At 44.3% G+C, this 25,187-nt stretch overlaps 1 protein-coding gene across 4 annotated transcripts in view; it reads left to right on the top strand.

The window, feature by feature from the left end:
* The first annotated feature begins 17,958 nt into the window (after positions 1–17,958).
* Positions 17,959–25,187, top strand: part of MITF (melanocyte inducing transcription factor) — a 178,972-nt gene continuing 171,743 nt past the window's right edge. For 3 of the 4 annotated variants that reach the window (XM_063122024.1, XM_063122020.1, XM_063122019.1), the window contains exon 1: positions 17,959–18,094. In XM_063122024.1, coding sequence (XP_062978094.1) covers positions 17,991–18,094 — 104 coding nt within the window. In that variant the 5' untranslated portion in view covers positions 17,959–17,990. The remainder of the gene's footprint in view (positions 18,095–25,187) is intronic. The other variant, XM_063122023.1, reaches the window with a different exon arrangement.

Here is a 25,187-nt window from a genome sequence, read left to right as displayed (position 1 = left end):
GCCCATGGGCCAGATGCAATGCATCAGGCCTCCCCATCCGGAGAAGGCCCGGCCCCACAAGCCCTACCACTCAAAGTACAGCAAAAGCTACAAAAATAGGAATGAGTAAAGTTAATTTTAGATACATTGAATGTTTCACTTGTTCTTTATTACAGTGATTTTAACATTAAGATGTTATGTAGAACAGGTTTGTCTTAATTGTGTGCTATGAAATCAGACATGTGACCAAGGCCATGTTTAGGTGGGCACGCCCCCTTGGGGGCTGGGCATGTTGGTAGGCACGCCCCTTTGGGGGCCGGACATGTTGGTGAGCACGCCCCCTTGGGGCGGCCATGTTGACCTCCTTTTTGGTTTCCAAAATATGGTCACCCTGCACAGGCAGCATCCTGGGCTGCTTGTAGTTTGAGAGTAGTGCACTGTGTAGGTGTGTTTTAAAGTTAAATCTTCTTTTAATGTTTAAAACAAAAAATATTATGCTGGTCTTAGGTGCTTCTCAACTGAGTGTGACCTGATTCACACATAAAGACAACCCAAAGTACAGGTTGAGTGTGGGTTTTCGTTGAATTGTGGGTTGTCATTACGTGCGAACCCATTGTTAAACCCAGAATCCAAGAACAAACCTAGCGTGTTGCGGTTAACAACCCATAGCCTATGATCTAATGGCAACCCATACTCAACCTATGCTCTGGATTGTTGTTGCGTGTGATCCTGTCTTTTATTTTTTAATTTTTTTGTATTAAAATGAACTTTTACATAATTGTGGGCACCTTCTCATGAAAACCCTTTAAATATCTTTTTGTATTTTACTGCTTTGCATTGTAGAGTTTCTGTGTGCTTACCTGTATTGCATCTGTAAAGTTGATATGGCCATGATGGTTGAAACAAATAAACAAAACAAACAAGCGTGTGAACCAGGCCTGTCGGAGAGAATGCCTTTGTGTGCATGTTTGTGTGTGTGAAAATGAGAGCGAGAGAACCTTTGTATGTGAGCTATGGCAGCCAACAACAACAACAAGCATACACATTTAGCAAATATTATGCCAGTAAATCACTCTGTGTACCTTTACTTGTTAACCTTCTTTTCCCCCTAGCCGTGCAATATTTTTTGAGAAGGATTAAACTGCAATGCTTGTTTTCCATGACAATTGCTTTTTGGTGGTCCTTTTAGTTTTTGTTTAAATATCCCTCGCAGGTTCAGTAGCAATTGCTTTTTGCCTACAACCTGGAAAACTAAGAAAGCATAAAGCAAACAACACCTGCTGTATGAAAGGAAATGTTTTAAGTGACTCAGCAATAGCTCCATGTTAAAAAAAAGAGAAAGAAAGAAGAAAAATCCTGATTAGCCAGGTGTGTCCCTCCCAAGCCGGCAATGAAAATTTGATGGTGTAATATATACCTTGTGCCGCTATAGGAATGAGGCATGAAATGAACATTTCAGGCTCTAGCTAATGAGAAAAAGAACAGAAAATGAGCATCTTGTTTTTCTGCCAGCTGCATTGTGTGACATTATCATAACAACAGCAGAGTCGTAAGCTATTTCTATAATGCAAGATATGGGAACTGGCAAGATTTTATCATTGCTTTTGCTATTGTTTATAGGAAAGCTTGAACATTCTTACAGATTATTTCTGGAGGCTTCCTTGGACTTTCTGCATATGGCCATCCTAGAAGTGGCCTCCTACAGAGTCAGGCTATTCATCTATCTAGCCCAGGGCATGGCTAGACAAGGGGGATGGAGGGGGATGATCTCATGATATGATGATGGCGAGATCGTCCCCTTCTTCTACACATGGCGCGTGACATTCCAGGAGGAAGAGGATGTCGCGCCTGCCAATTTTTTTTAAAGAAACAGGAGCTGGAGTGCACCAGCGCTCCAGTGCAAAGGTAAGTGGTTTTTTTTTAAAAAAAAGCCCCGATCCCGCTGCCCCCCACCCCCCATGAGCTCCATGCTCTGTGCCCAGTTCCTGGCTCCTCACATTTACTTATGAGGAGCTGGGACCATATCAGGATGGCTGCCCACATGTCCTGCAGTCTTGGAATCATCCCAGGATCATGGGAAAACCGTGAAAAATGTGTAGGGCCATATTCCGGGAAATGCAGGGATAATCCCTCCCTGCTCCCGGGATCCCCTGTGCATCACGTGGATGCACAGGGACGATCCTGGGATGATCCCTGGGGTATCGCCCCATCCAGCCATTCTCCCAGTCATTTCTATTTTAGTTTCTGTAGCTTTCCAAGATTTTCTGCTATGTAAAACCCTTTTAACCGAGGATGCCACAGCTTTCATCATAGGGTTCCCACTGGTCCCAATTGCACAGGGTTCCCAACTGGGCAGATACATATACAGCCGTATGCCCATAGGGTCCCCCTTTGACTGCTCTGCTGAACATGTGGCCATTGTGGTTCAGGGCCAGTGAGCACATTCCCCTCCCGCCACTTGTTAGATGAATGGGACCATGCGAACACCCCTAATAACACTTAATGCAGTTATCAGTGGATGAGTGTGAGCAAGATCCAGGACTAGGGGCCCGTCTACACTTGTCTAGATGAAACGTAACAAGTTGGCAGAGATGACGTCAGCAGTCACGTGATGCTGTTGTTGTTACGTTTCTTCTGACTTTTAAAACCGTTCCACTTTCTGTTAAAATCGTTTTAAAACTAACAATGTGCCCCAACATTTCGTTGTTTTCAATGCCGTCTTTCAAAGTCATGTCTCGTGACCATGGTCTTTGCTTCCTGATTAGGACAAGTGAGGGCTTTTCTAGGGGAGGGAGAGCTGGCACAACGCGACGAGGGGGAGGGGGAGGGGGAGGGAGGGCGGTGAAAGAGGGGACAGAGGCTTAATTTTTTTAAAAAACCGCTTATCTTTCGGGGCGCACGTGGCCCCTTTAAGACGCTGCAGGGCTTCCCTCGTCCCTACGCGTCGCCCCGCCTCCCTGCCGGCTTATCCCGGCAGGTCTAGCTCAGAGTCACCGGAAGAAGGAGGTTTACTTCAGAGCCGGTATGAGCATAATGAAGAACGTTCTAAAGAAGAGTGTGCCGGGGTAAAACGATAGAAGAAAAGGTATTTCGATTGACTGGGCTCAAGTTGCATTTTGTAACGTAGCAAGGGAGGACGCAACAATGCACTTAAACAACGGTGTAATGAATAGTGTAGATCCTGCCCTGCTTTTTAACTGTCATTCCTCTTCACACACTCGAATCTAACATCCAATCAGCATTCACTCTAACATTCCATTCACACACTCCCCCTCCCAACAGAATTAACTACTTATCAGCCTTATCATACAACATCTAAACAGCATTTACATACAGATATATAGCATACAACACACCCATCTGAGCTAGGGGCATAAGATAAGGCAGTGAGCAGTATTGTTGTCTCCCTGGGAGTCCTCAAGGCAGGGAGGATGCGTACTTGACTAGTTGAAGCAGAAGGCCCTGCAATTTTCTTATTTTGCCTTGGTTTGCAACTGGTAAACAGCTCTGCACTCTGTTTTATTGTATTTTTATTGCAACACTGGTTTTTTTCCCAGTCATTCCATTTAAACCTAATTTTATTCCCTTTTAACCTTCCCTTCCCTTCTCCCTTTAATAAATTGCTTTGAAGCCTTAAGCTGGTGCTAAGTCCAGTGTTTGGCTGGTTGCAGGTGGTCGGCTGGGTGGTCGTTGGGACTTACCTGGCCTACCTGGCAGGGAGAGTGTATTGACTACACTCTCCCTGCACAAGCATAACATATTTTATGACATGGTGCCAACACAGCACTGATTTTATCATGATATAGTGATAATCAGGGTACAAACATGCTTAAATTGAAGTAGACTACCTCTCTATTATACGATTAGTGACAAAACTGATAGGTGCAACAAACCCTACACATGTGATACTTCAAAAGGTTAACAGTGCTTCTATAATTATGTTTAGCATATATAAAGCCACTGCAATAAATAAATAGATTATATTTGCCTCTGTCAAAAAAAATGTTGAAATCACTTCACACTATTTTGAAAATAGTGTAAAATAAAGAAATATAATTCTTATCTCTGTGAGAATTGGTCCTAAGGCTTCCAGGGTGACCACTCATTGAAGTGATAAATTATGTCAAGGATGGAGCACTTGATATTGGGCATCTCTACATTAAGGGGGGGGGGGAAGGGGAGAAATACACTCTTACCAGGCTTTTTTTCCCCTTGGGTCTTTCCCTGTGTGGCCATTCCAATAAATTCCATGTGATTATAGAAGCTAACATCTCCTTTGTTCTAGAACAGCCTTCCTCAACCTGGGGCGCTCCAGATGTGTTGGACTGCTGGCTGGGGCATTCTGGGAGATGCAGTCCAACACATCTGGAGTGCCCCAGGATGAGGAAGGCTGTTCTAGACTTTACAAAGAAGGTGAGCTCCCATTAAGTGTTACATGATAAATCACATTAGTATTTCTTAGCTGAAAAAAAAATCATTTCAAGATTACTTTTGTCATCAGGTTTTTGTGGAATAACATGCTGAAATACATTGACTCCAAAACCTGTCAAAATTCTTCTTTATGCTGATTGCGTACATATCTTCTGAGTATATACCAAATATTTTCTACTCAGTGTCAACATTTGTCGTCCAAAATGTATGCAGTAGCAGTCAATATTTTACAGGGCCAGTTCTACTATTAGGTATGGTGGGGCGGACACCTCAGGCAGAAGATGCGGGGACAGAGTGGTGGTGAGGTGTTGGAGGACAGAGCTGTATGTGCACCACACAGCACCCTACATCCCCTAAGCTAGTCTGTAGCCCTCAAGTGAGTGGAAACAACCACTGTTGAAGTATGATTCAACTACCAGTCTGGTCAACATCTGTACATGTAATGGGATGACTGGAGACACTACTGATATTTCACATTATCTGACAGCTGGCATGTAGTATCAGTCTGCAGTATTTCAGTGTCTGACATGTATCATTCAACATTTCACAATAGCTGACATGAAACAGTCAAGATTTGACTGTTTGTAACAGCTGGCTTGAAGTAGAAGTCAATACTTGAGAACCTCTGACATGTACTAGTCAACCTTTTGATAGAATTTAACAACTGGCCTGCAGTAGTGATCAACATCTAACAACATTTGACAGCATCTGATAGGTATTTGACAGTATCTGATAGGTAGCAGACAATATTTGATACCTGACATGTAGAAGCAGTCTTTGAGCTTTATCACACCAGTGTTATACTGTGCAATCACTGTGAATTGAGTGCAAAGGACTCCGAAGTTTTCCAGCTTATAATCTGCTTTTATTGTGAAGTACTCCCATGCATCCTGCTTTAATTGCACTTCTTAACCAAAAGAAGTGCAATATTTTGCTACTAGTTTTCGAGCGTATCATTTGTTGTTTTCCGAGCGGCCACTGGGGTGCAGGAGCAGTATTTGAAGAAAAATTAAACAAATGCTGACATCTGCGTAAACTTTAAAGATAAAGACATCAAAATTGGCACAGTAATAGATATTAAGGAATGCTTTAAGCATACCAAATTTGAATCGGATTGGGTCATCCATTGATTTTTTTAATGATTTTTTTTTTACATTTCCCCCTTAAACCCATTTCCTGGTATGCAAAGGATCTAGCTGCCTGGTAGCAACAGCTTAGCGCTGTAGGGGATAATTCGAGGGAAACAGGTATGTGGGGTGAAACTCTTTGACAGCATATAACAATGGATTTTTGTGATAGATTTTCATAAATAAATACTATATTAACTTTAATGTTTGAATCAATCTGATTTTTAATTTTGATGTCAAGATTTGATTTCAGTATTCAAATGCCAAATGCTCTTCAGTTTCACTTCTGTATCTATATAACACTTCTGGCAAACTTTTTAGAGCAGGAGAAAGTCAATATTTAAATGTGAAAGCAAAAGAAACCACACTTATCTTTTGTGTGTTTGTATTATTCTACTACACCACAGTGCCACCTAGAGTTTATGTAGTGGAAAAGCAGGGAAGGAAAGGCTCTTCATGTAATCCTTGGAACTCAGTTTTGCAATGAAAATGAAAGTTGGTTCAGCAGATTAACAACCGAATAACAACCTTGTGTAGAAAAGCTCTCAGTGTAGCCAGGGCTTGCCTCCAAATCTGCCTTGCAACCGGTGAGTGAGTGTATTCCTCCTCTATAGCGCAAAGAGCAGAATTGCAGCTTGCATAAAGCACAGAGGGCAGAACCAAGAATAAAATGCATGCCATGGCACATTTTGGGGAGGTGGATGCTTTTCACTGAAGCCAGGAATCTTGTAACAGATTTGTTGAACAGCTGAATGTCTTCTTCAAAGGCAACACTGTGACTGAGGGTGAACAGAAGTGCTAAATTTTACTGAGTGATAGTAGCTGTTCTACCTATAGGCTCATCAAAGACCTCACATGGCTCCAAAAATCTGGATGAGGCATCATTTGTCGAAATTACAGAGATGATGGCGAATTTTATTATGAGCCTTACCCTTCTGTAATTGTACAGCAGTTTAAATTTAAACCCTGTACCAGAGCTTAATGTGGGCTCCATAGCAATACTTAAGCGTCCGTTTATTATTTGGGACCGTGTTAGAGGACATGTTGCATGTCCAAGTGGTATGAGGCATTGGGGAAATGGCTAATCAACACCGTCCTGTAGCCATACCAGATTTGACCTTAACATGGCTTTGGGAAACTGCAGTCCAAGACCACAAGTCAAGCTGACCCGCAGAATGGAGATGTCACCAGGTAGTACAAACCCAGGGATGAAGAGAACACCACTGCACTGCCTACAACCCCACCCCCAAACCTTGCTACTGCTGTGGTTACAATAACCATCCACAGATGTGCAGGTTTTCAGTGCTTAATCCCATTACTGCAAAAGCAAAGGGCATTTAGAGATGGTATGTTGCAGTTAAGGCAGGGGCATTGAACCTCTTTCAGTCCAAGGGCCAAATTTTATTTTGGAGAACCTCTCAGCAACTGCATTCCAGTGGTGGGTGGGACCATAGGCAAAACATAGTTTAGCTTAAATTTTAACCTTTTAGAATTGGATGGATATTGGTGCAAAAGTTAGGAAACCACCAAATGGTTAGTCGTCGTGAGAAAAGGCCAGGTGGGTTGGATTGGCCCATGGGGCAGAGTTTCAGCACCCCTGAAGTAAAGAAAAGAAGGAGGGCAAGCAACATAGGAGTAACTCCTCTACAGCTACAAGGGCTCCCAAGGTTAAGTGATCCAGCAGGAGTTGAGGAATCCCCTCCTTCTCATGAGGAGACCATAGCCTGATCCAATCATAGTTGCTGTTACCATGACTGGGAACATGGTTCAAGTAGAAGTGGACACAGGAACATCTGCCAATGCCATAGACCATGACAATACATTGTGTGTGATCCTATTCCTGTTTAGACAGAAAAAAAGTCCTACAACTGCCATCATTCCTCAGCCCACATCTGTCTAACTCCATCTAGCTCTTTCTAAGTTCTATCTAATCCTATCTAAAGATGCCGTGCCCCTAATTAGCCAAGGATGACTGTAGCACACAGTTGGAATTGACAAGTGTAGATTGTTGAATTTACACTGGTATCAAGCCTCAGGTTTGGGTTCAGTGGAAGCAGTTGACACTCTAACAACCAGGAACAGCGACTATGCCTCCTGCGAGGGACTGGTTTCATGCATTAAGATTAGACTGGATAACAAGATAACAGGAGACACCCTACTTGAGATTCTAAAATGATATGATGCACTGCACTGTAAAGAGCTAGGGGAGTTAAAGCACTTGAGGAATCACATCAAACACAGATTCAGCCATACAAGCCCAATTTTGAAAAGCAAAAATGGTTCTTCTCGCTCTGCAAGCCAACGTTCAGGCTCAGCTGATGTGACTGGAAGCCATTGGTGCCTTTCCTAGCACCATGTACATTGATGGCGCTATATAAATAAATAAATAAATAAATAAATAAATAAATAAATAAACAAACAAACAAACAGGAGGCTCCAGTTATACCTGTCTTAAAACAGGTCGGGTCAGTTTGAAGTAGTGGAGAGTATAAGTCATCTTCTCAAACCTGATGACCTCCAGATGTGTTGAACTAGAACTCTCATCATTCACAATGATGGGAGTTGTAGTTCAATACATTTGGAGGGCACCAGGTTGGGGCAGATTGCTATGAGCAATCAGTAAAGCAAGCTACAAGGCTGGAGTACTGCCCACTCCCTAGACTATAAGATTTGTATGTAAAGCTCTCAGAAGGCATCAATCTCATGAAAACTGGACATGTCCCATGTGTAATAAAACAACTAGTACTGGCAGGGGAACTCAGTCAGACAGATTATGTCTGTGCCATACCGTTCCTCCACAAATGGGTTGGTGGAAAGGGCAGGACATAGTGTACAAAGGTTTTCTGCAGAGCAGAATCCGTGACTTTCTGACCATGTATCAGATAACACTACATGCCATTGGTAGGTCCCAGCAGAAATGATGTTTGGTAGCACCCAATGGGATTTGTTGAAACCAAATGTACACAGCCAAATTTGTTGAAACCATGAAATAGAACAATGACTACATACCACCATGCAGATGTCTACCATCATGTTTGGTAGACATGTACACATCTGATGAGATATGCTGAAGCCAAATGTACACTGCTGAGTTTATCAGAAGCGGGAATTTGTGAAAGAGAATCATGACCACAACCATCTTCCAAGGTGTCAAAGTCCAGAGAATCCTGTGTGAGTTGAGGGGTATCTCTATATTAAAGGGGGGGGGGGAACTGCAGCCTTACCAGGTCTCAGAACTTTTCGCATTCACAACCACAGTGACCATGTGATTTTGAATTGAAAAGGGAATGCTATTGCACCCTATTTTTTCAATTAAACACCCCCATCTAGTGGCAGAATAAATCTTTCATAACTTAGATACTGAACTATCTCTGTTTTTTTAAAACATGGAATTACTGGGGGGAACTGCAGGAGGCACTCTGGCTGCTAACAATGTAATCTAATCAACCTGCAACCTTCTGTGAGTGGCCAATTATGAGTGTGCTATAAATCACTCATTTAGAGAAGCCTAAAGATGTTTTTGAGAACTTCAAGTGGCTATTTAGTCTCTGGTATACCAACAGGACCTCTCTGCTATATAGTCCTGGTGGAAGGAATGGTCATGAGATGCCATTTGTACCACCTATTGTCATGGACATAAGGTAATACAATTAATAGCCTCATCCTCCATGAATTTAACCCCCTTTTAAAGCCATCTAAATCGGTGACCACTCCTGCATTCGCAGCTCCACTTTCTGAATCAGTCTCCCAACTCAGCTGTTAACTCTCCAAATATGACTCCTGGATCTGGTAGATCTGTGAATGTGTCAACTTTACCTTAAAGGTCCACAAGACTTTGGAGATGTCCTGTGAGGCCAGATTTGTAAATAGTAGTGGTCAGGGAAGTAAAGGCAGAATAATCTGACTTCCTTGTGGGTCCTACTTCTGTGCTCTACACTGAACTCTGACAACTGTCAGTCAATGAAGGGCTTCTCCTTGTTGGGGAATTCAACTGAATATATAAATAGATTTAAGAGTTTTGTTTGGCCTCTACCCCTGTGACATATTCCTGTGGGACAGTCCATTCGTTACACAGAAGTGGGAAGCTAAAACAGTATGACTGACTCGTGCTTCTTTTTTTGCCACCTCCACTATCACGTGGGAAGTGGGACTTTTTCTTTCTTTCTTTTTTACATGTAAATAACAAGTCCCACTTCCCACGTTTAAGTGCAGAAGCAGGGAGAGAAGAACTGCTGAGTCACTTGTTCTTTCTGTACTCGCTGCATCTGTCTGTGGAAGCGGAAGGCAACAGGACACACTCCCCTTCTATAAAAATGTTGGCCAACTCAATCCAATAGAAATCAGACATGTTCCTCCAGATTTTCCACCCTCAGTTCCTTGGATTCCACACACACACACACACACACCCGCCACCCCCTGGATGTAGAGTACTATTTCTGAATTCTGTTTTTGGAATGGCTGAATGCCTTATTCTAATGAATGATCTCTTACAATCTTTTTTATTATTTGAAAAGGAAATATCCACAGCTGTGTGTATGTTTTTGTTCTGTTTTGTGCAATCTGGTCCACCTGTTTTTGTGGTTCTAGCTATTTGTTCAGGGACTTCTTAACATATTGCTCAGCCAAACTTAGTAGGTGGGTGACTGCTGTCCTCCTTGGAGGAGTCAGGATTTCATTATCGAGTCATACAAGGAAATTGTCAAAAGCAAAGCTCTGGAAATATAATTTGCTTACAAACTCATTGAAACAGTTATGCCAAACCGTCCCATAATGTGTCTGTTGGCACTTTGGATTGCAAGCTGTTAAATATTAAATCATCCCCATAATTATAATATTATTGCACAGAAGTCCAGCATGGTTATGTCATTGCATCATAATATTGTAGCAGATGTCACGATGCAATTATAAAATCTGCTGGGGGTGTATTTCTTTTTTTATACGAAATGAAACCAACCCTTTAAAATTATTTCATTGTTATTGTTTCCATATTTTTAATTATTGTCTTATTTTTTGTTGTTTTGTTTTTATGGTTTCATTTTAGAGTTATTGTGTCCCACCTTGGTGGCTTTTTGGCCATATATACGGAAGGTAACCATTTATTGATATGGAAGAAAGTAAAGAGATTTACTTGAGAAGACCATCACGAATGAGGCTAAATTTGTTATTTTTTGATAAACTTGGAGATCTTCAGTGGTCCCAGCCATTGAGGCTAAAACTGTTCCTGTTTGAATGAGAAGCAGGAGGGAATATTGGGATCCATTTCTTATATTTCTATTGCAGCCTTTATCATGTTGACTGCCACCACAGTGGTGTGGAGTACATAGTTACAGTTTTCCACTTTGCAGAAAGAAGACAGAGGCTGTGTGAATGTGACTGGCCCCAAACCAACCAGCAACTTTACAGCCACAGGCCTCCGAGCTTCATTTCCATTGTGCTGTTTACCAGACCACTTTAGCCTGATGAGGACCTCTCTGTGAATTAAACATTTGCACATGCTCTATTTGAAAAGGAATTAGTCTAATGTGAGATATTATGTAATCTCCTTTGTATTCAAATTATGACGAGTCACTTTACAGAGATACCGGCGCAAAGGAAGTTATCCCTTTACAAAAACCAGGGATGTTAAAAAAAGAAAAGGAAAAAAAGGAGGGGCACACACTAACCCTTCTCAAATTAGGCCGTTCCTTCCTAAATGATTCATGATCTGCCTGCCTGAGATGCTGAGCTGTCTGACACATAACCCTCCGGTAGGTGTCAAGCCTTAAGACTGCATGGAAATCACTTCCTGCTATCTTCCGGCTTTGTCCAATAATTTCATATGTGTGTGGGATGCCTGCCACTACAGGAGGATATTCAGCTGCCCTATGCGGAGTCTACACGTCTACCAAGTATCGGCCATTTGGACAAGCAACGGCTCTCCAAGGTTCAGCTGAGATCCTTTTGTAACCACACCTGCTGGATATCTAGCCTGGAACCTTGTGCAAAAAAAGCATGTGTTAGGCCAGATGTTTTGGACTTCAGTTCCTATCAGTCCCAGCCAGCACAGCCAATGGTCATAAATGCTGGAAGCTGTAGTCTAAAACATCTGGAGGGCACCCTGAGCTATCGTCATACCGTTAGTGACTGCTCGTTTGAGATGGAAAGGATGGGTTTCTCCAGGTCTTTGAAAGCTAGACATGAAGCAGGAATGAGGGGTGAACCAATGATTGAGAGGTGAACCCACTAACATGAACTATGTTATTATTATTATTATTATTATTATTATTATTATTATTATTATTATTATTATTATTGCATTTATATCCCGCCTTTTTTCCTCTAAGGAACTCAAGGCAGTGTACAGAATCCTCCTCTCCATTTTATCCTCACAACAACCACCCTGTGAGGTAGGCTGGGCTGAGAGTCTGTGACTGGTCCAAAGCCACCCAGTGGGTTTCCATGGCCGAGTGGGGACTAGAACCCAGACCTCCTGACACCCAATCCAACACTTTAGCCACTACACTGGCTCTTCATGTTATGTTGCCATCCCTCTGCCAAATTGTATACAAGTGGGACCTGCAACATAATACTGCAGGATGCAGTGCTCCTGTACAGGATACTCCATTCCATAGTCCATCTCTCTCCCAGTTTCCAATTTTTCCTCTAAACACTGAGACAGCATTCCATGGTCACTGCTCAATCTTCATTGGGCTAGTTGGGTTTTTTTCCCCCCTAAAGATTTTTGGTACTTCTGGAAACCTTAGGGTTTTCCAAGCATGCTGATACTTCCCTCTTGTGGGTGAAGTTGTTGTTTTGGCTTCATAAGCAATAGCACTCACCTCTGATCATTGGAAATAGTGACTGTCTGTTTCAAGAAATTCACTATGGATTGTTTTAACACTCGGGTTTGGTACACATTACAACTTTCAGAGTGCTAAGAGGATGAATATTGCAATTTACCAAATGGTAACTCATAATGGCGTGCATATAACCACTTTGTAAATGGGTCACCTGTATTTTAGGCCGGACGGCCGCCTATCAGGAATGCTGTAACTGAGGATTCTTGCAGAGGATGTTGGACTAGATGATCCTTTGAGGTACTTTCCAACCCTATTCTTTGATTTCCCTATCAAATAAAAGAATTTTACCACCTTTCCACAACACGCAGAAGCAGAGTAATGGTACATTTTTCCATGTCACTCAGCAGGATGATCTAGATAAGTGGCTTACTGAGTAAATGGTAACATGCAAATTGTGGCAAGTTACTATTTGGCTTGTGGTCATTTGTTTTTGCCCAAAGAGGGATAAAAGGTAGTTTTGTTTATGATTGAAGTAGCAAATCCTGATCCTTGTTGGTTATTAAATAAGTGTGTGATAAATAATTATTTTGGTTTAATCCATTACCACCACCACCCAAAAAAAGGAGTGAGCTTGTGATCTTTTAAATATGTAAGGGTACTTCATGCATCTAAAACTATTTTCAGCAACCTGGGGTGAATCTTCATGGAAATGCATTGAGAATCACTTCCAGCTTTTCTATGCTTTTTCCTGAAATTGGCTTTGGCCCATCTGTGGCACACTAAGCTGAAAAAAGAAGACGATACCTCTCCCAAACCAAGGGCTTTCACAGGTCACACTAAACTCTAAAATGAGTTTATCACACCAGCGTTATACTGTGCAATCACTGCGAATTGCATGCAAAGGACTCTGAAGTTTTCCAGCTTATAATTTGCTTTTATTGTGAAGTACTCCCATGCATCCTGCTTTAATTGTGCTATAAAGGGAAAAGAATCAAGGTATTTAGCTACTAGATTTCAAGCTTCATCCCAATTATCCCTACAATGCTAAGCTGTCGGCGTTGTTGTTGCTACTGGGCGGCAAGATCCTTTGCATACCAGGAAAAGGGTTTAAAAGGGGAAATGTGAAAAAATAATAAAAAATCAACAGATGACCCAATCTGATTCAAATTTGGTATGCTTAAATCTCTCCTCCATATTTATTACTGTGTCAATTTTGAAGTCTTTATCTTTAAAGCTTACGCAGATGTAAGCATTTGTTTAATTTTTTTTCAAATCCTGCTCCTGCGCCCCAGTGGCCACTCGGATGATACGCTCGAAAACTAGTATCAAAATATGGTGAGTCTTCTGCTCTTATAGCACAATTAAAGCAGGATGCATGGGAGTACTTCATAACAAAAGCAGATTATAAGATGGAAAACTTTGGAGTCCTTTGCATGCAATTTGCAGTGATTGCAAAGTACAACGCTGGTGTGATAAAGCTATTCAAGCAAATCATTTGTTGTTTTCCGAGGTGCAGGAGCAGGATTTGATATGAATTAAACAAATGCTTACATCTGTGTAAACTTTAAAGATAAAGACTTCAAAATTGGCACAGTAATAGATATTAAGGAGAGCTTTAAGCATACCAAATTTGAATCATATTGGATCATCCATTGATTTTTTTAACATTTCCCCCCTTAAACCCTTTGCAAAGGATCAACAACAACACTGACAGCTTAGCACTGTAGGGGATAATTCGAGGGAAACAGGCACTTGGGATGAAGCTATTACTTGTAGGTGAGGTGGGTGGTGCTTTTCCAGTGGAAATGAATGTCACTGATGATGCGGCAGCCACCATGCACTCACCCAGGGGCTTTCTGTCGAAGTTGTAGAGAAAAAAAGTCGGGGACTTACCTTGACTTTTTTCTCTGGAGCAAAGTGACTATGGCTCATCTGCCATCTATCCTCTCTCTGGAGTCACAGCGGAGGTGTGGCTGGGTAGATGGCAATCTCTGATTGGTTGTTGTCCGCCCGAGCACAGGGCAGGGGCCTAATGGCCACCAGAAATCCCATGCTGCCTCCCTTCATTTAGATTGCGCGCCACCACCTGGCGCCAGCAATACCACAGCGTTTGGTGGTGAAGCGGCTCCAACTTGGTGCCGTGAAGATAGCTCCTCTGTAAAGCCAACACCCCCTGTGCATGTTTACTCAGAAGTAAGAATAAATCAGTTTCCCATGCAGTGAATCTTTAACATATCTTGAACTTCCAGCTCTAAGATCTTTAACTTCTAGCTCCAACATAGTGTGATAGTGATATAGTGCTATGCTGCTATAGTGCTATATTGCTACTGGGGTAGAAGTTCGGAAGAAAGTGGGAAAGAGCCTGCAAGTATGGTTTATTGTAGTAGTTCTAGTGTGATATAATGCAGAGTAATAATAAGGAAAAGAGCAGAAGGAAAGGGAACAAGCAAGGTAGTAATTATGATTTCAAACTTCTTTGGAGAAATGGCTCTACCAGCGTGGGAAGCTTTACCTCACCTTGCCCATGAATGCAAAGGGCAGGAAGAAATGGAGGGAAAACAAAATGGAGGGCACCACCCCTTAACTACCCCTTCACCAGGTCAGAACAGCTCACAGACACATGCTGTAGCTCACCCACCACCCCAAATTTAATTCAGAGGAATAGAGCACACAGAGCAAGCCACAACAGAGTAATGTGAAAATGCGCACTAAAACGACTTGGTAAAAATGCGCCTTTGCGGGAGGGATGCTGTGGGGTTGCTGCGCTTTGCCACATCATCATCTGTAGCAAACGACCCTGATGTGCTCTCCAACCACATTAGCCACGTGGATTGGCCCAAGATTCCAGCTTTAAGCTAGGTGAAGTCTTTTCAGGGAAGAATAATATGTGGCCTTTAGTGCAAATTCCCACTGGAATTAGGTGGTACTGGTTCAAAGAGGAGGTGGACACTTTATGGTAAATATAGGCAACCTGGTGCCTTCCAGATGTTTTGAATTACACTTCCCACAACCCCTGACCATTGGCCATACTGGCTGGGGCTCATGGGAGTTGGAGTCCAAACTATCTGGAGAGCATCAGGACCTACTGGGCACAAAGTTTCAGTGGGGTTCTGACCCAGGCAGCATTACAATGAAGAAAATAATGGCGCCTATATATTATGCAAATATATTAAGTCTATTCATCTATGCACCTATTGCCCAAATCGTGTGAGAACTGCTGGAGCGAATCAAAAGCAGTATTAAAACAGATTAAGCTATGTTCTGATAGAATTACTGGTCTAGGCTCTCCACTGACAGAAAGAGAAGGTGCTTGTACAGGAAAGTCAAGCATTTGTAGCTTGAAGGCCAGAGTGAAGTGTGACATGCTCTCTCAAGAGTTACTTAGCTTCTGCTGACCTTTCCTATGCACAGGCAGGAAGAGTCAACAGAACATAGCATCCGACTGGCAGTAGGAAGGAGGTTGTAAACTGCCCAGAGAGCTTTGGCTATTGGGTGGTATAGAAATGCAATAAGTAAATAAATAAATAAATAGCACCATTATAATCAAGGCCATTGGATCCCAGGGCCACTGGGAGCCGGTGCTGCTGATAGGACTTACAGGGCCCAGAGCAGATTTAAATAAACGAGTTAGGCCCCTGGCCTAGTCTCCATAGTATACAGAAGAACAAGAGACTATAGCCCATGAACTAGGAGGCAGTGTCTAAAGGGCTTTTGCCAGTCCTGTATAATTAATATACATATCTTGCAATACTGCTACGTTTACCTATAATTGAGAGCTAGGGTGGTGTAGTGGTTGCTCTCTCCCAGCCTAACCTACCTCACGGAGTTCTTGTGAGGATAAAATGGGAGGGGAGAATGATGTATGTCGTCTTGATGGATAGCAGGAGATATACAGAATGAAAAATGAATACAATAAACAAACCAGGCAGCCAGAAATGTAAGAAGGTGGAAATAATAGAAGCTCAAAGAATGTTTCAAAACAGACCAGGCCTTTCATAACAGGGTGGGGGAATGTTACAAGTTTGTGGACCCAGTGCTTGGGCACTGAACAGTCCTTCTATTTGTGGGCTGCTTCACTTTCTGGAACTTCAACCAGAGAAGATTGCTGAGCTCCTGTAAAGGAAGCATTATTCAGACCAGATTTTGCGTATGCGTTTGTTGTCCATGCACGTATAAGAAAAGGTTATCTAAAACATGTTAGGAAAGAAAGCCTTTTCTATTATGGGAGGCCTTAATTTGAATCAGGAATCATCACTCCTTCGCCATGGAACCTGTTTTCAATATAGATCATGTGTAGATAATATAAGCAAGGCTGTTTCTGATCGTGTGCTACGAGTTAAACCATACTAAGTAAAGATAACTTAGAACTCCACGTTTGTTGCTGGGCACTCATGGAGTGTTGTGAGTCCCTCTCATGATGTTGTCTGCCTCCTGAACACCTTCCGCCCCTTCTGGCCTTCCTTGTGCTACAAAACAACAACAACAACAAAAAACCACCCAGAAAGTCTGACATATTTTCTCCACAAGAAATAAAAGCACCCTTTTGTCTTGTATATTGCCATCCTCCTGCTATGTTGCTTTTGTTGGGGGTGGTCCTGCTGGTCGAATGGACTTTTGCTGCTCTAACCCACCCGCATTGCCCACAGAAACAGCACCCAGCTGATTAAATGCTGACTTGGTAAAACCCTAGACAACAAAACCAGATCGCGGGGGTGGGGGGAGGCAACCATGTCCACCAGCTGACAATCAATGAACTAGAGGGGGAAGAGAAGGATCAGGGTGGGCTGTGCTCAATAGCAGGAGACCAAACAATGGTGGCAATCATGTAAGGGTCAAGCATTTCCCGCACTAATGAAACGGAGGTCAAATTGCGGGTGCATACTGGGGGGGGGGGGAAGAAGGTATGATGGAGCCCTTTCTCCCATATATCTGTAATTTGAAGGAGGGGGTTTCAAGGCATTCTTGTGTATATGGTCCTGGGGGTTATGATAAAGCTGCCTGCATAGCTGAGTATGTTCAGAGTGCCTTGACCTTGTCAATAAGTAAACCTAACTAGCTCCCACACACCTGACATTTGGAGAAAGGGCTCACAGGCAGTTCAGGCTACGTGCCAACGGTGACCATACCTACAAGCATGTGCAAAGTGCAATCCCCTCAGCTGTGAATGACCACGACCATCAGTCCCCACAAAAGGCGTCTCGGTCATCAGGGTTGGTTCCCTGTGAGATTTGAGCCCCAGTGCCTCCCATTTAGAACCGAAACGCTGTCCCACAGCCAGCATTCCGGGCCGAGCAGCCGCGATACCCTTGGCAAGCTGCTTCTGCTGACATTGACAGGACGCACACCGGTGCCTCTCGGTGCCCCGCCCCCTCTTGCGTCACGGTCGCTTGGCCTTGTGGGAGCTGTAGTGCGCCGGCCGGGCAGACGCCGCGGGCCGGATCTCTGAAGGACTACAAATCCCAGTCAGCGCCGAGAAGAAGGTGTGTACGAGGGGCAGGGCGTCCAGGAGCTGGCGCTGGTCACAGCACAGCACAGCGAGCCGAGGCTTGGGCTGGAGTATTGCGAGCCCCCGGCGCAGCGCGGACGCAGGGCAGGCTGCGCTTGGGCGGCGACGGTGGACGCGCTTTCCCCTCCGCTCCCTCCCATTGACGGCAGGAGACGGAGAGCGGGGGACATGCAGGCGGAGTCGGGGATCGTGCCGGACTTCGAGGTCGGCGAAGAGTTCCACGAGGAGCCCAAGACCTACTATGAGCTGAAAAGCCAGCCGCTAAAAAACAGGTGAGGGGGCCTGCCACTTTCGCCTCTCCCCCCGAGACAGCTTTCTTCTTCCTCTCTGCCCTTCACCTTATCCACCCCGCCACCCCCAGGGGCCACTTGGACGTTCTCGCCCGGAGCTCCTACGCCCCATGCGCAAGACCGTCGCTCCAGCCTGGTAAAGACACCCCCACAACCCCCCACCCCTGTGAAGGGAGATTTTGAATCCCCTGCCGGCGTTTGCAGCGAGGCTGGAAATGCTGCCCTTTTAGCCGCTCTCTGCCTCTCCCCCCATAGCGACCCAGTCGACCCCACCCCCCGGGCATTTTTCTTCCTGGCCTCTCCTTCCCAACCTTTCTGCTCCTTACCCCTCTGCAACTTTCCTCTCCCGTCCTGCTGCTCTTTCGTTTCTCCTCCTCCTCCTCTTCCCATTCTCTTCCCCTCTGCCTTTAGCCCCATTAGACTCTCTCTCCCAACCGCCCCCCCTCCTTAGCCTCTTCTGGTCCTGTTTCATTTCTGCTCAGTGTGCCTGACCCCCCCCCCCCAACGCCGGCTCCCCTTCTAGGAGGACCCCCTGCAGAAGCTGCCGGTATAGCCGAAGCTGTGTTGCTCCATATCCGAAGGGCTCCCTGAGTGGAGTCCCTTCTCCTTTCTAGCCTCCAGGGGGAAAGAAGAAGGAACTTGTCTTCCCCTCACAATAACAACGCGGGACTGGGGGAAACGACAGGTCCTTTGCCCTCTGCCCCCCATCCCTGGCAGTCCACGGTGTAACCCATTTCCTACATGCCGCTGGCTCGACTCTTTTTACCCTGACACCTGAGGGCTTGCTTATATGCCTTGTTTTTTTGTTTTGCCTTTGCAAGGTGTGCATGTACCGCCGTGTGTGGGTTGGCCCAGCGGCGCGCTGTGCCAGAGCCGAGGGGGCGTTGCAAAATTGTCTGAGGTGTGAGGAGCGTGCGTGGCAAAAGCGAGGGCGTCAGCAGCTCGTGAGCTTGCTTCTCCCACCAGCGTGTGGAGGATTTGCTTGTGTTAAACCAAGTGTCCCTTCGACAGGGCCAGGGGGGAAAGGGGGCAGGAGAGAAGAGGGGAATGTTACAGAAGGCAGAGAACCCGGCAACGCTGTGCCTGCTGTTTACTTTCGTGCTGCTGAATCAGGCTGTTTGTAAAAAGTTTGTGTGTGTTTTATAAATACATTGAAAGGAAACATCTTTTTACAGTTGAAGCTATAAATGCAGCCATTTACTGAGTTGCTTCTATCATAATAGCAGTTTTGTTTAGCGTGTGTTACTGTTTGGGCGAGGGAGGAGGGGCCAAGTCCAGTGGCTGGTATTATGTAAAGGGTATTGTTGGACATTCTCACCAGAGGCATTATCTGGCCTGGGCAGGGAGTTACAGACTTCCACTAATAGTTAAACGTGTAGTAAGCAGAGCAGAGAGAGAACAGCTCATCGTTTTATTTTGTGATTGTGCCTGACTGACTGATCCTTGAAGCTCCTGTTTTGAAATGCAAGGATTCCTATAATGTTGAGGAGTTAGCTCATCCTCCTCAAGTGGCCATCTAAATAAATATGTTGATTTGGGGTGGCATCCCAAGGCATGATTCTGGAATGTTTCAGCTGTGGCCGGTTTGTATTGTATTAGGATAGCGAGCTAGAGTAATGAAGGGTGCAATCCTGTCCATGTTTAGACAGGAAAATGTCCTACAGCTTCCAGCATTTCCCAGCCAGTGTATCTGGCTGGGGAATGCTAGGAGTTGTAGGACTTCATTTCTATCTAAACATGGATGGGATTGTGTCTGGAACTAAATAGTACTGTGAAGCTACTCGCACAGTGTGCATTACATTGATGATTGTGACAGTGTTTTGTGACAACGTTGCTAATGCAAGACAAAAGGTGAGGGGGAATAGTGTGCATTTGCAGTATAGAACAATTTGAAGCACTGATTAAATCTCCAGTGTGAAAACACCATTAGAATTGTTGGGCAGAAATAAAAAGGGGTCTTCTTCCATAACTGGTCGGGCCTTGTGTAAGTACTTGTTCATAGAATCATAGAATAGCAGAGTTGGAAGGGGGCTACAAGGTCATCGAGTCCAACCCCCTGCTCAATGCAGGAATCCACCCTAAAGCATCCCTGACAGATGGTTGTCCAGCTGCCTCTTGAAGGCGTCTAGTGTGGGAGAGCCCACAACCTCCCTAGGTAACTGATTCCACCGTCGCACTGCTCTAACAGTTAGGAAGTTTTTCCTGATGTCCAGCCGGAATCTGGCCTCCTTTAACCCGTTATTCCGTGTCCTGCACTCTGGGAGGATCGAGAAGAGATTCTGGCCCTCCTCTGTGCGACAACCTTTTAAGTATTTGAAGAGTGCTATCATGTCTCCCCTCAATCTTCTCTTCTCCAGGCTAAACATGCCCAGTTTTTTCAGTGTCTCTTCATAGGGCTTTGTTTCCAGACCCCTGATCATCCTGGTTGCCCAAGTGGGCAAGTGTAAAACCGACAGATGCTTCAGATATTGTTGCTCCTTTTTATGTTAGCACAAGTGGACTTGGGATGAGGGCAGTGTTGCACATTGCCACATTTCGTGCAATTCCTTGGGGTGGGGGTGTTCAGAGGAGGTCACGCTAAATACATTGGCATGTCCTTCTCCTTGGTCTCTTTTTCTAGCTGGCAGGACACCCTCCCTTGGCATTACACTGTGGAGCTAGCCCAGTCTTCCCCAACCTGGTGCCCTTCAGATGTTTTGGACTTCAATTCATATGAGACCCACCAAGCATGGCCAATGATCAGGAATACCGGGAGCTGTAGTCCAAAGCATCTGAAAGGCACAAGGTTGGGGAAGGCTGAGTTGGCTGGTCACTAATTGGGGTTGGATAGGCTTCTTCCCTTCCCCCCTTTTGACCCATATTGGCTCTGAGGATTTTGTTGTTTGTCCATACTTGACATTGCCTGTATGACTTAGGCTTATGGTTTTTGAGTATGGCAGTTTGTGGTTTTTTTTAGCATTATTACAATCTGGGCTGGTTGAAGTTCAGGAAGCTGACCAAGTAAGCAAGAAAGTTTACTATTCTGGCCAAGTGATGCTTGTCCCAGTGCAGTCCTGCTTGGTCAATTTGACATTAAACTGAATGAGGTCACCACACACAAAGAAAATGTGTACCGCAGAAATGTGAGGGTAGAGCATTGCCCCATCTGCTTCTATAGAGACTGATAGCCAAGGTGTCCCCCCATCAATTCAGCAATGAAAATTCAGCCTTTATGTTATTCTAGCTTGTTTCTTAGTGATGGTTGTCCAGAGGCAGCTGGACAGCCATCTGTCAGGGATCCTTTAAGGTGGATTCATGCATTAAGCAGAGGGTTGGACTCGATGGCCTTATAGGCCCCTTCCAACTCTACTATTCAATGATTCTATGAACCATTTGAGACAGGTCTGTTGCCCCTTTGATGATAGTGTACAGATCATGGGAAAGCCTTTAGGAGTGACAGTGATAGCCACAGGCGAGTAACATTTAAAAGCCCTTTGCCCTGTGTCTTACCCTAGGCATGCTTCCTACTGTGTGTAGTAGCTGAATGCAGTGTCATTACTTGTGGCCATTACATGTATGGAGGGGCTTTTAAAGTTTGCTGTGCCAGTGTAAGGGCTTTTCTGCTCCTTGCATATGGTGTGAGTAATATTTGCAACGGGCCTCTCTTTGGAACATAGGAATCTGCCTTATACCGAGCCAGACCATTGGTACATCTAGCTCTGTACTATCTACACTGGCAGGTGGCAGCAATCCAGACTTCCACACAGGAGTCTTTTCCAGCCGGAGGTTGATGCCTGGGATCTTTGGCATGTAAACTGGGTGTCCCACCACTGAGCCACAGCTCTGGGGGAAATGCGGAAACCGTTCTTGTAATCACAGTCTGTGCCAAGAAAGGCCTCTTCTCTAGCTTGTCAACTTCCATTAGAATAAAGAAGGTTGCTGCTGCATCTGTGAGAATGCATTTCTTTCATGGATTAGGAGTGAGGTGGGCAACCTGTTAACAGCGTGGGAAAACACCGACCTCGGAAGGAATCTCTTGGAGGTGGGAGTAGCTTTAACCTCCTTTTTCCCTCCCAACAAGGGGGAGATGTGAGTGTAGCGGCTAAAGTGTTGGACTGGGAGTCGGGAGATCCGGGTTCTAGTCCCCACTCAGCCATGGAAACCCACTGGGTGACTTTGAGCCAGTCATACACTCTCAGCCCAACCCGCTTCACAGGGTTGTTGTTGTGAGGATAAAATGGAGAGGAAGAGGAGGAGGATTGTGTACTCTGACTTGGGTTCCTTGGAGGGAAAAAGGTGGGATATAAATGCAGTAGTAGTATGTGTGTGTGGTTCCCCACCCGGAACTGAATGCAGCCCTTGGAGCCAAAAGGATTGTCTAGCCCTGTTCTAGGAACAACGCTGTGAAGGAAAGGATTACTGCTGAATTTTTAAAAGTTCTCTTGTAGCATTTTCTTTTCAACAAACATGCTATTCACAATTGGTTCATAAATGAAAACCTGTAGATAGATGTGTCAAGTTCATACTATGCTGTTTTTCCATGGTTTCCTGTTGCAGTGTCTTAGATTGCCTGCAGTTGCGAACAGTGTGCCACATCTTGGGTCCTTCAGGCTCAAGATCGCCCATAGCATTGCTCATCTATATGTCTGGAATGTTTCGTACTCTTTCAATATGAAAAATGTACTAAATGGTTTTGAGATTTCTGCAGTATCTTTGTCCTCTTTTGAAGGGGAGCAATTTTTCAAATTGGAACCAACACTTTTCACTCTGCAAGCTGGGAAGTGGCGGAAGGGGGGCACTGAGGAAAAGGGGGGGGCGTAAGTCGGCTGCCTGTGATCTCATGCAAATATTTGGTGACTGAAATAACATAAACTTGTAAGCTTGTAACACTCACCCAGCCCCCAAAGCAGAGGTGAGGAATGTCTGAACCTCCAGGTATTGTTGGACTATCACTCCCATCAGCCCTAGCCAGCATAGCCAATGGTGAGGGATGATGGGAGTTGCAGTCCACCCACATCTGGAGAGCCACACATTCCCCATCCCTGTCCTAAAGCCAATATCAGAGAAGGTGCACTACACAAGTCATAAAGTACGGACAGTAAATCACTTTGTACACTTCAAAAAAGTCCCAGAGAATTTAATAATAATCATCAGTTTGGATCTCCTTTGTTGTTGTCAGCAATCTCTGCAAGCAAAGTTAGTGTGTCTTCTTTGTAATTACTTTACTCTTTTGAAGTACATTCACAGATACTTGGATTATGTGGAGCTCCTTGTGGGCAGGGATATAGTGCATGGTAATCTTATGTTGTGAGAAATGCCATGCACATTGCTGGTGCCATATAAATAACAAAGCATTGCACACTGGAATCAGTACAAATGCTGACTTAATTGCCAAATTAAGACAGTTGTTAACAACAGAGTTGTACCTTAAAACAAACAAACCTCAAACTGTATAGGCCAGGGGTGGGCAATCTCAGGCCCAGTGTCCGAAACTGGCCCTCCTGGTATCTTAGTCCAGGCCTTTGCGATTCTCCTGATGGCCTCTGAATGATGCATAGTCTCTTCCCCATTTTGAAAGCTTGAAATATCTGTCCTGAGTTCCTGGCGTTAAGGGCTTTAAGCTACTATATGCTGGTAATTTTTGTATTTTTGTCCCACTCATCTTCCCTTTGACCCCACCCACCACTGGGATGCAGCCCCTGAGAGCCTCTCTGACATTCAGTCCAGCCCTCTGGCTGAAAGAGGTCCCTTCCCCAAGCGAAATAGGCCATGGTTGTGAAAACACTAAATGAGTGTATTTACTTTAATAATTGAGAAAAGCTGTACTGAAATACTTAATGCTCAAAGTGGTTTGCAGCAAAATAAGAAACACACACATTAAAACAAAACCAGTCCTGTAATAACAGCTCTGAAACAATATCCTGTCATTTTCCCAAAGCATCTGGCCATTGTGAGAAAGAAGACTTGATGCACTTTTGGTCTGATCCAGCAGGGCTCTTCTTACATCTCTAAGAGTGCAATCCTTTCCATGTGGTCACCCTACCTATATGCTCCTCAAATCTGCTTAGGAGGCCCCCCAACCCTCCAGAGGAATCCAGGGGTTTCAAGGATTCTACAGAAGAGCAATTATGGAAATTATCTAGTACTATTCTGAGTAAAAGAAGCTAACTTGATTCTGCCCAGAGGCAAGCTAGCAAAATCAGAGGGCTAATAGTTTCATAGATGAAACCACATGGTGTTTTGCTTGAGTATGATAACATCAGTTGATCCAGCTGCTCAGTGATGTAGTCACATTCAGGTGTTGAAACCTGTGTGGTTGATCTCAAGAGCATCTAAAAATTACGAATGTTCCAAAGGTTTTCTTTCTAATGTTTAACCTATGATGTCTTACCTGTTGTCAAAACTGACCTTTTCTTTCTCTCATAGAAGCTGTACTGTACTGTTCTGTTGGTCAGTGATCTGTTGTTGACAGCTTTATGTCAGCAGTTAGAATGCTTGTGAACACGCCACACTCCACACTGTGAACATCACAGAAGTTTAACCAATGACTAAGGTTGCTGAATGATGATAGGCAGGGGCCAGCTAGTTTTTCAACACATTAAAATTTTACTATTAAACCTTCAAATTCATTACAATAAATATGTTATATGTGTAAAACTATATGCTCCATTTTGCAAATTTTAGTAAAAGTTTTCCATCAGATCAAAAGTTAATTGGGTTGGATCCATACTTCCTGTCAATGGAGTACCATTCCTAGGAAACAGGGAATATAATTTTCATTGATTCTCCCTTCCAGCCTTGTTTCCTTCCTGAAACACCCCCCCCCCCTACTCTGGAGGGTTCATGGATTCTATAGAATAGCCTGGGCTCTGTAGAGGGAAGGGGGTATCAATAAAAAACACCTTCTCCGCTCCCCACCCTTAACTCCAGTGGGAGCCTCTGCTGGATCTCTGTTTCTTATGTGAACAAGAGGAGTCCATCCATTCACAGAAGGGCAAATCCGGATCCAACCCATTTTATCTTTGTCGTCCTTCTCTTACTCTCACATAATTAGTCAGTGTAGACATAACTGCACAATCTTATATTTTACTCTCTC

Source organism: Elgaria multicarinata, chromosome 3 (genome assembly GCF_023053635.1).
Source record: "Elgaria multicarinata webbii isolate HBS135686 ecotype San Diego chromosome 3, rElgMul1.1.pri, whole genome shotgun sequence".
In the NCBI taxonomy this organism is placed as follows: domain Eukaryota; kingdom Metazoa; phylum Chordata; class Lepidosauria; order Squamata; family Anguidae; genus Elgaria; species Elgaria multicarinata.
The sequence above is the reverse complement of the archived record's forward strand: the minus strand, read 5'-3'. Positions and strand labels throughout refer to the sequence as shown.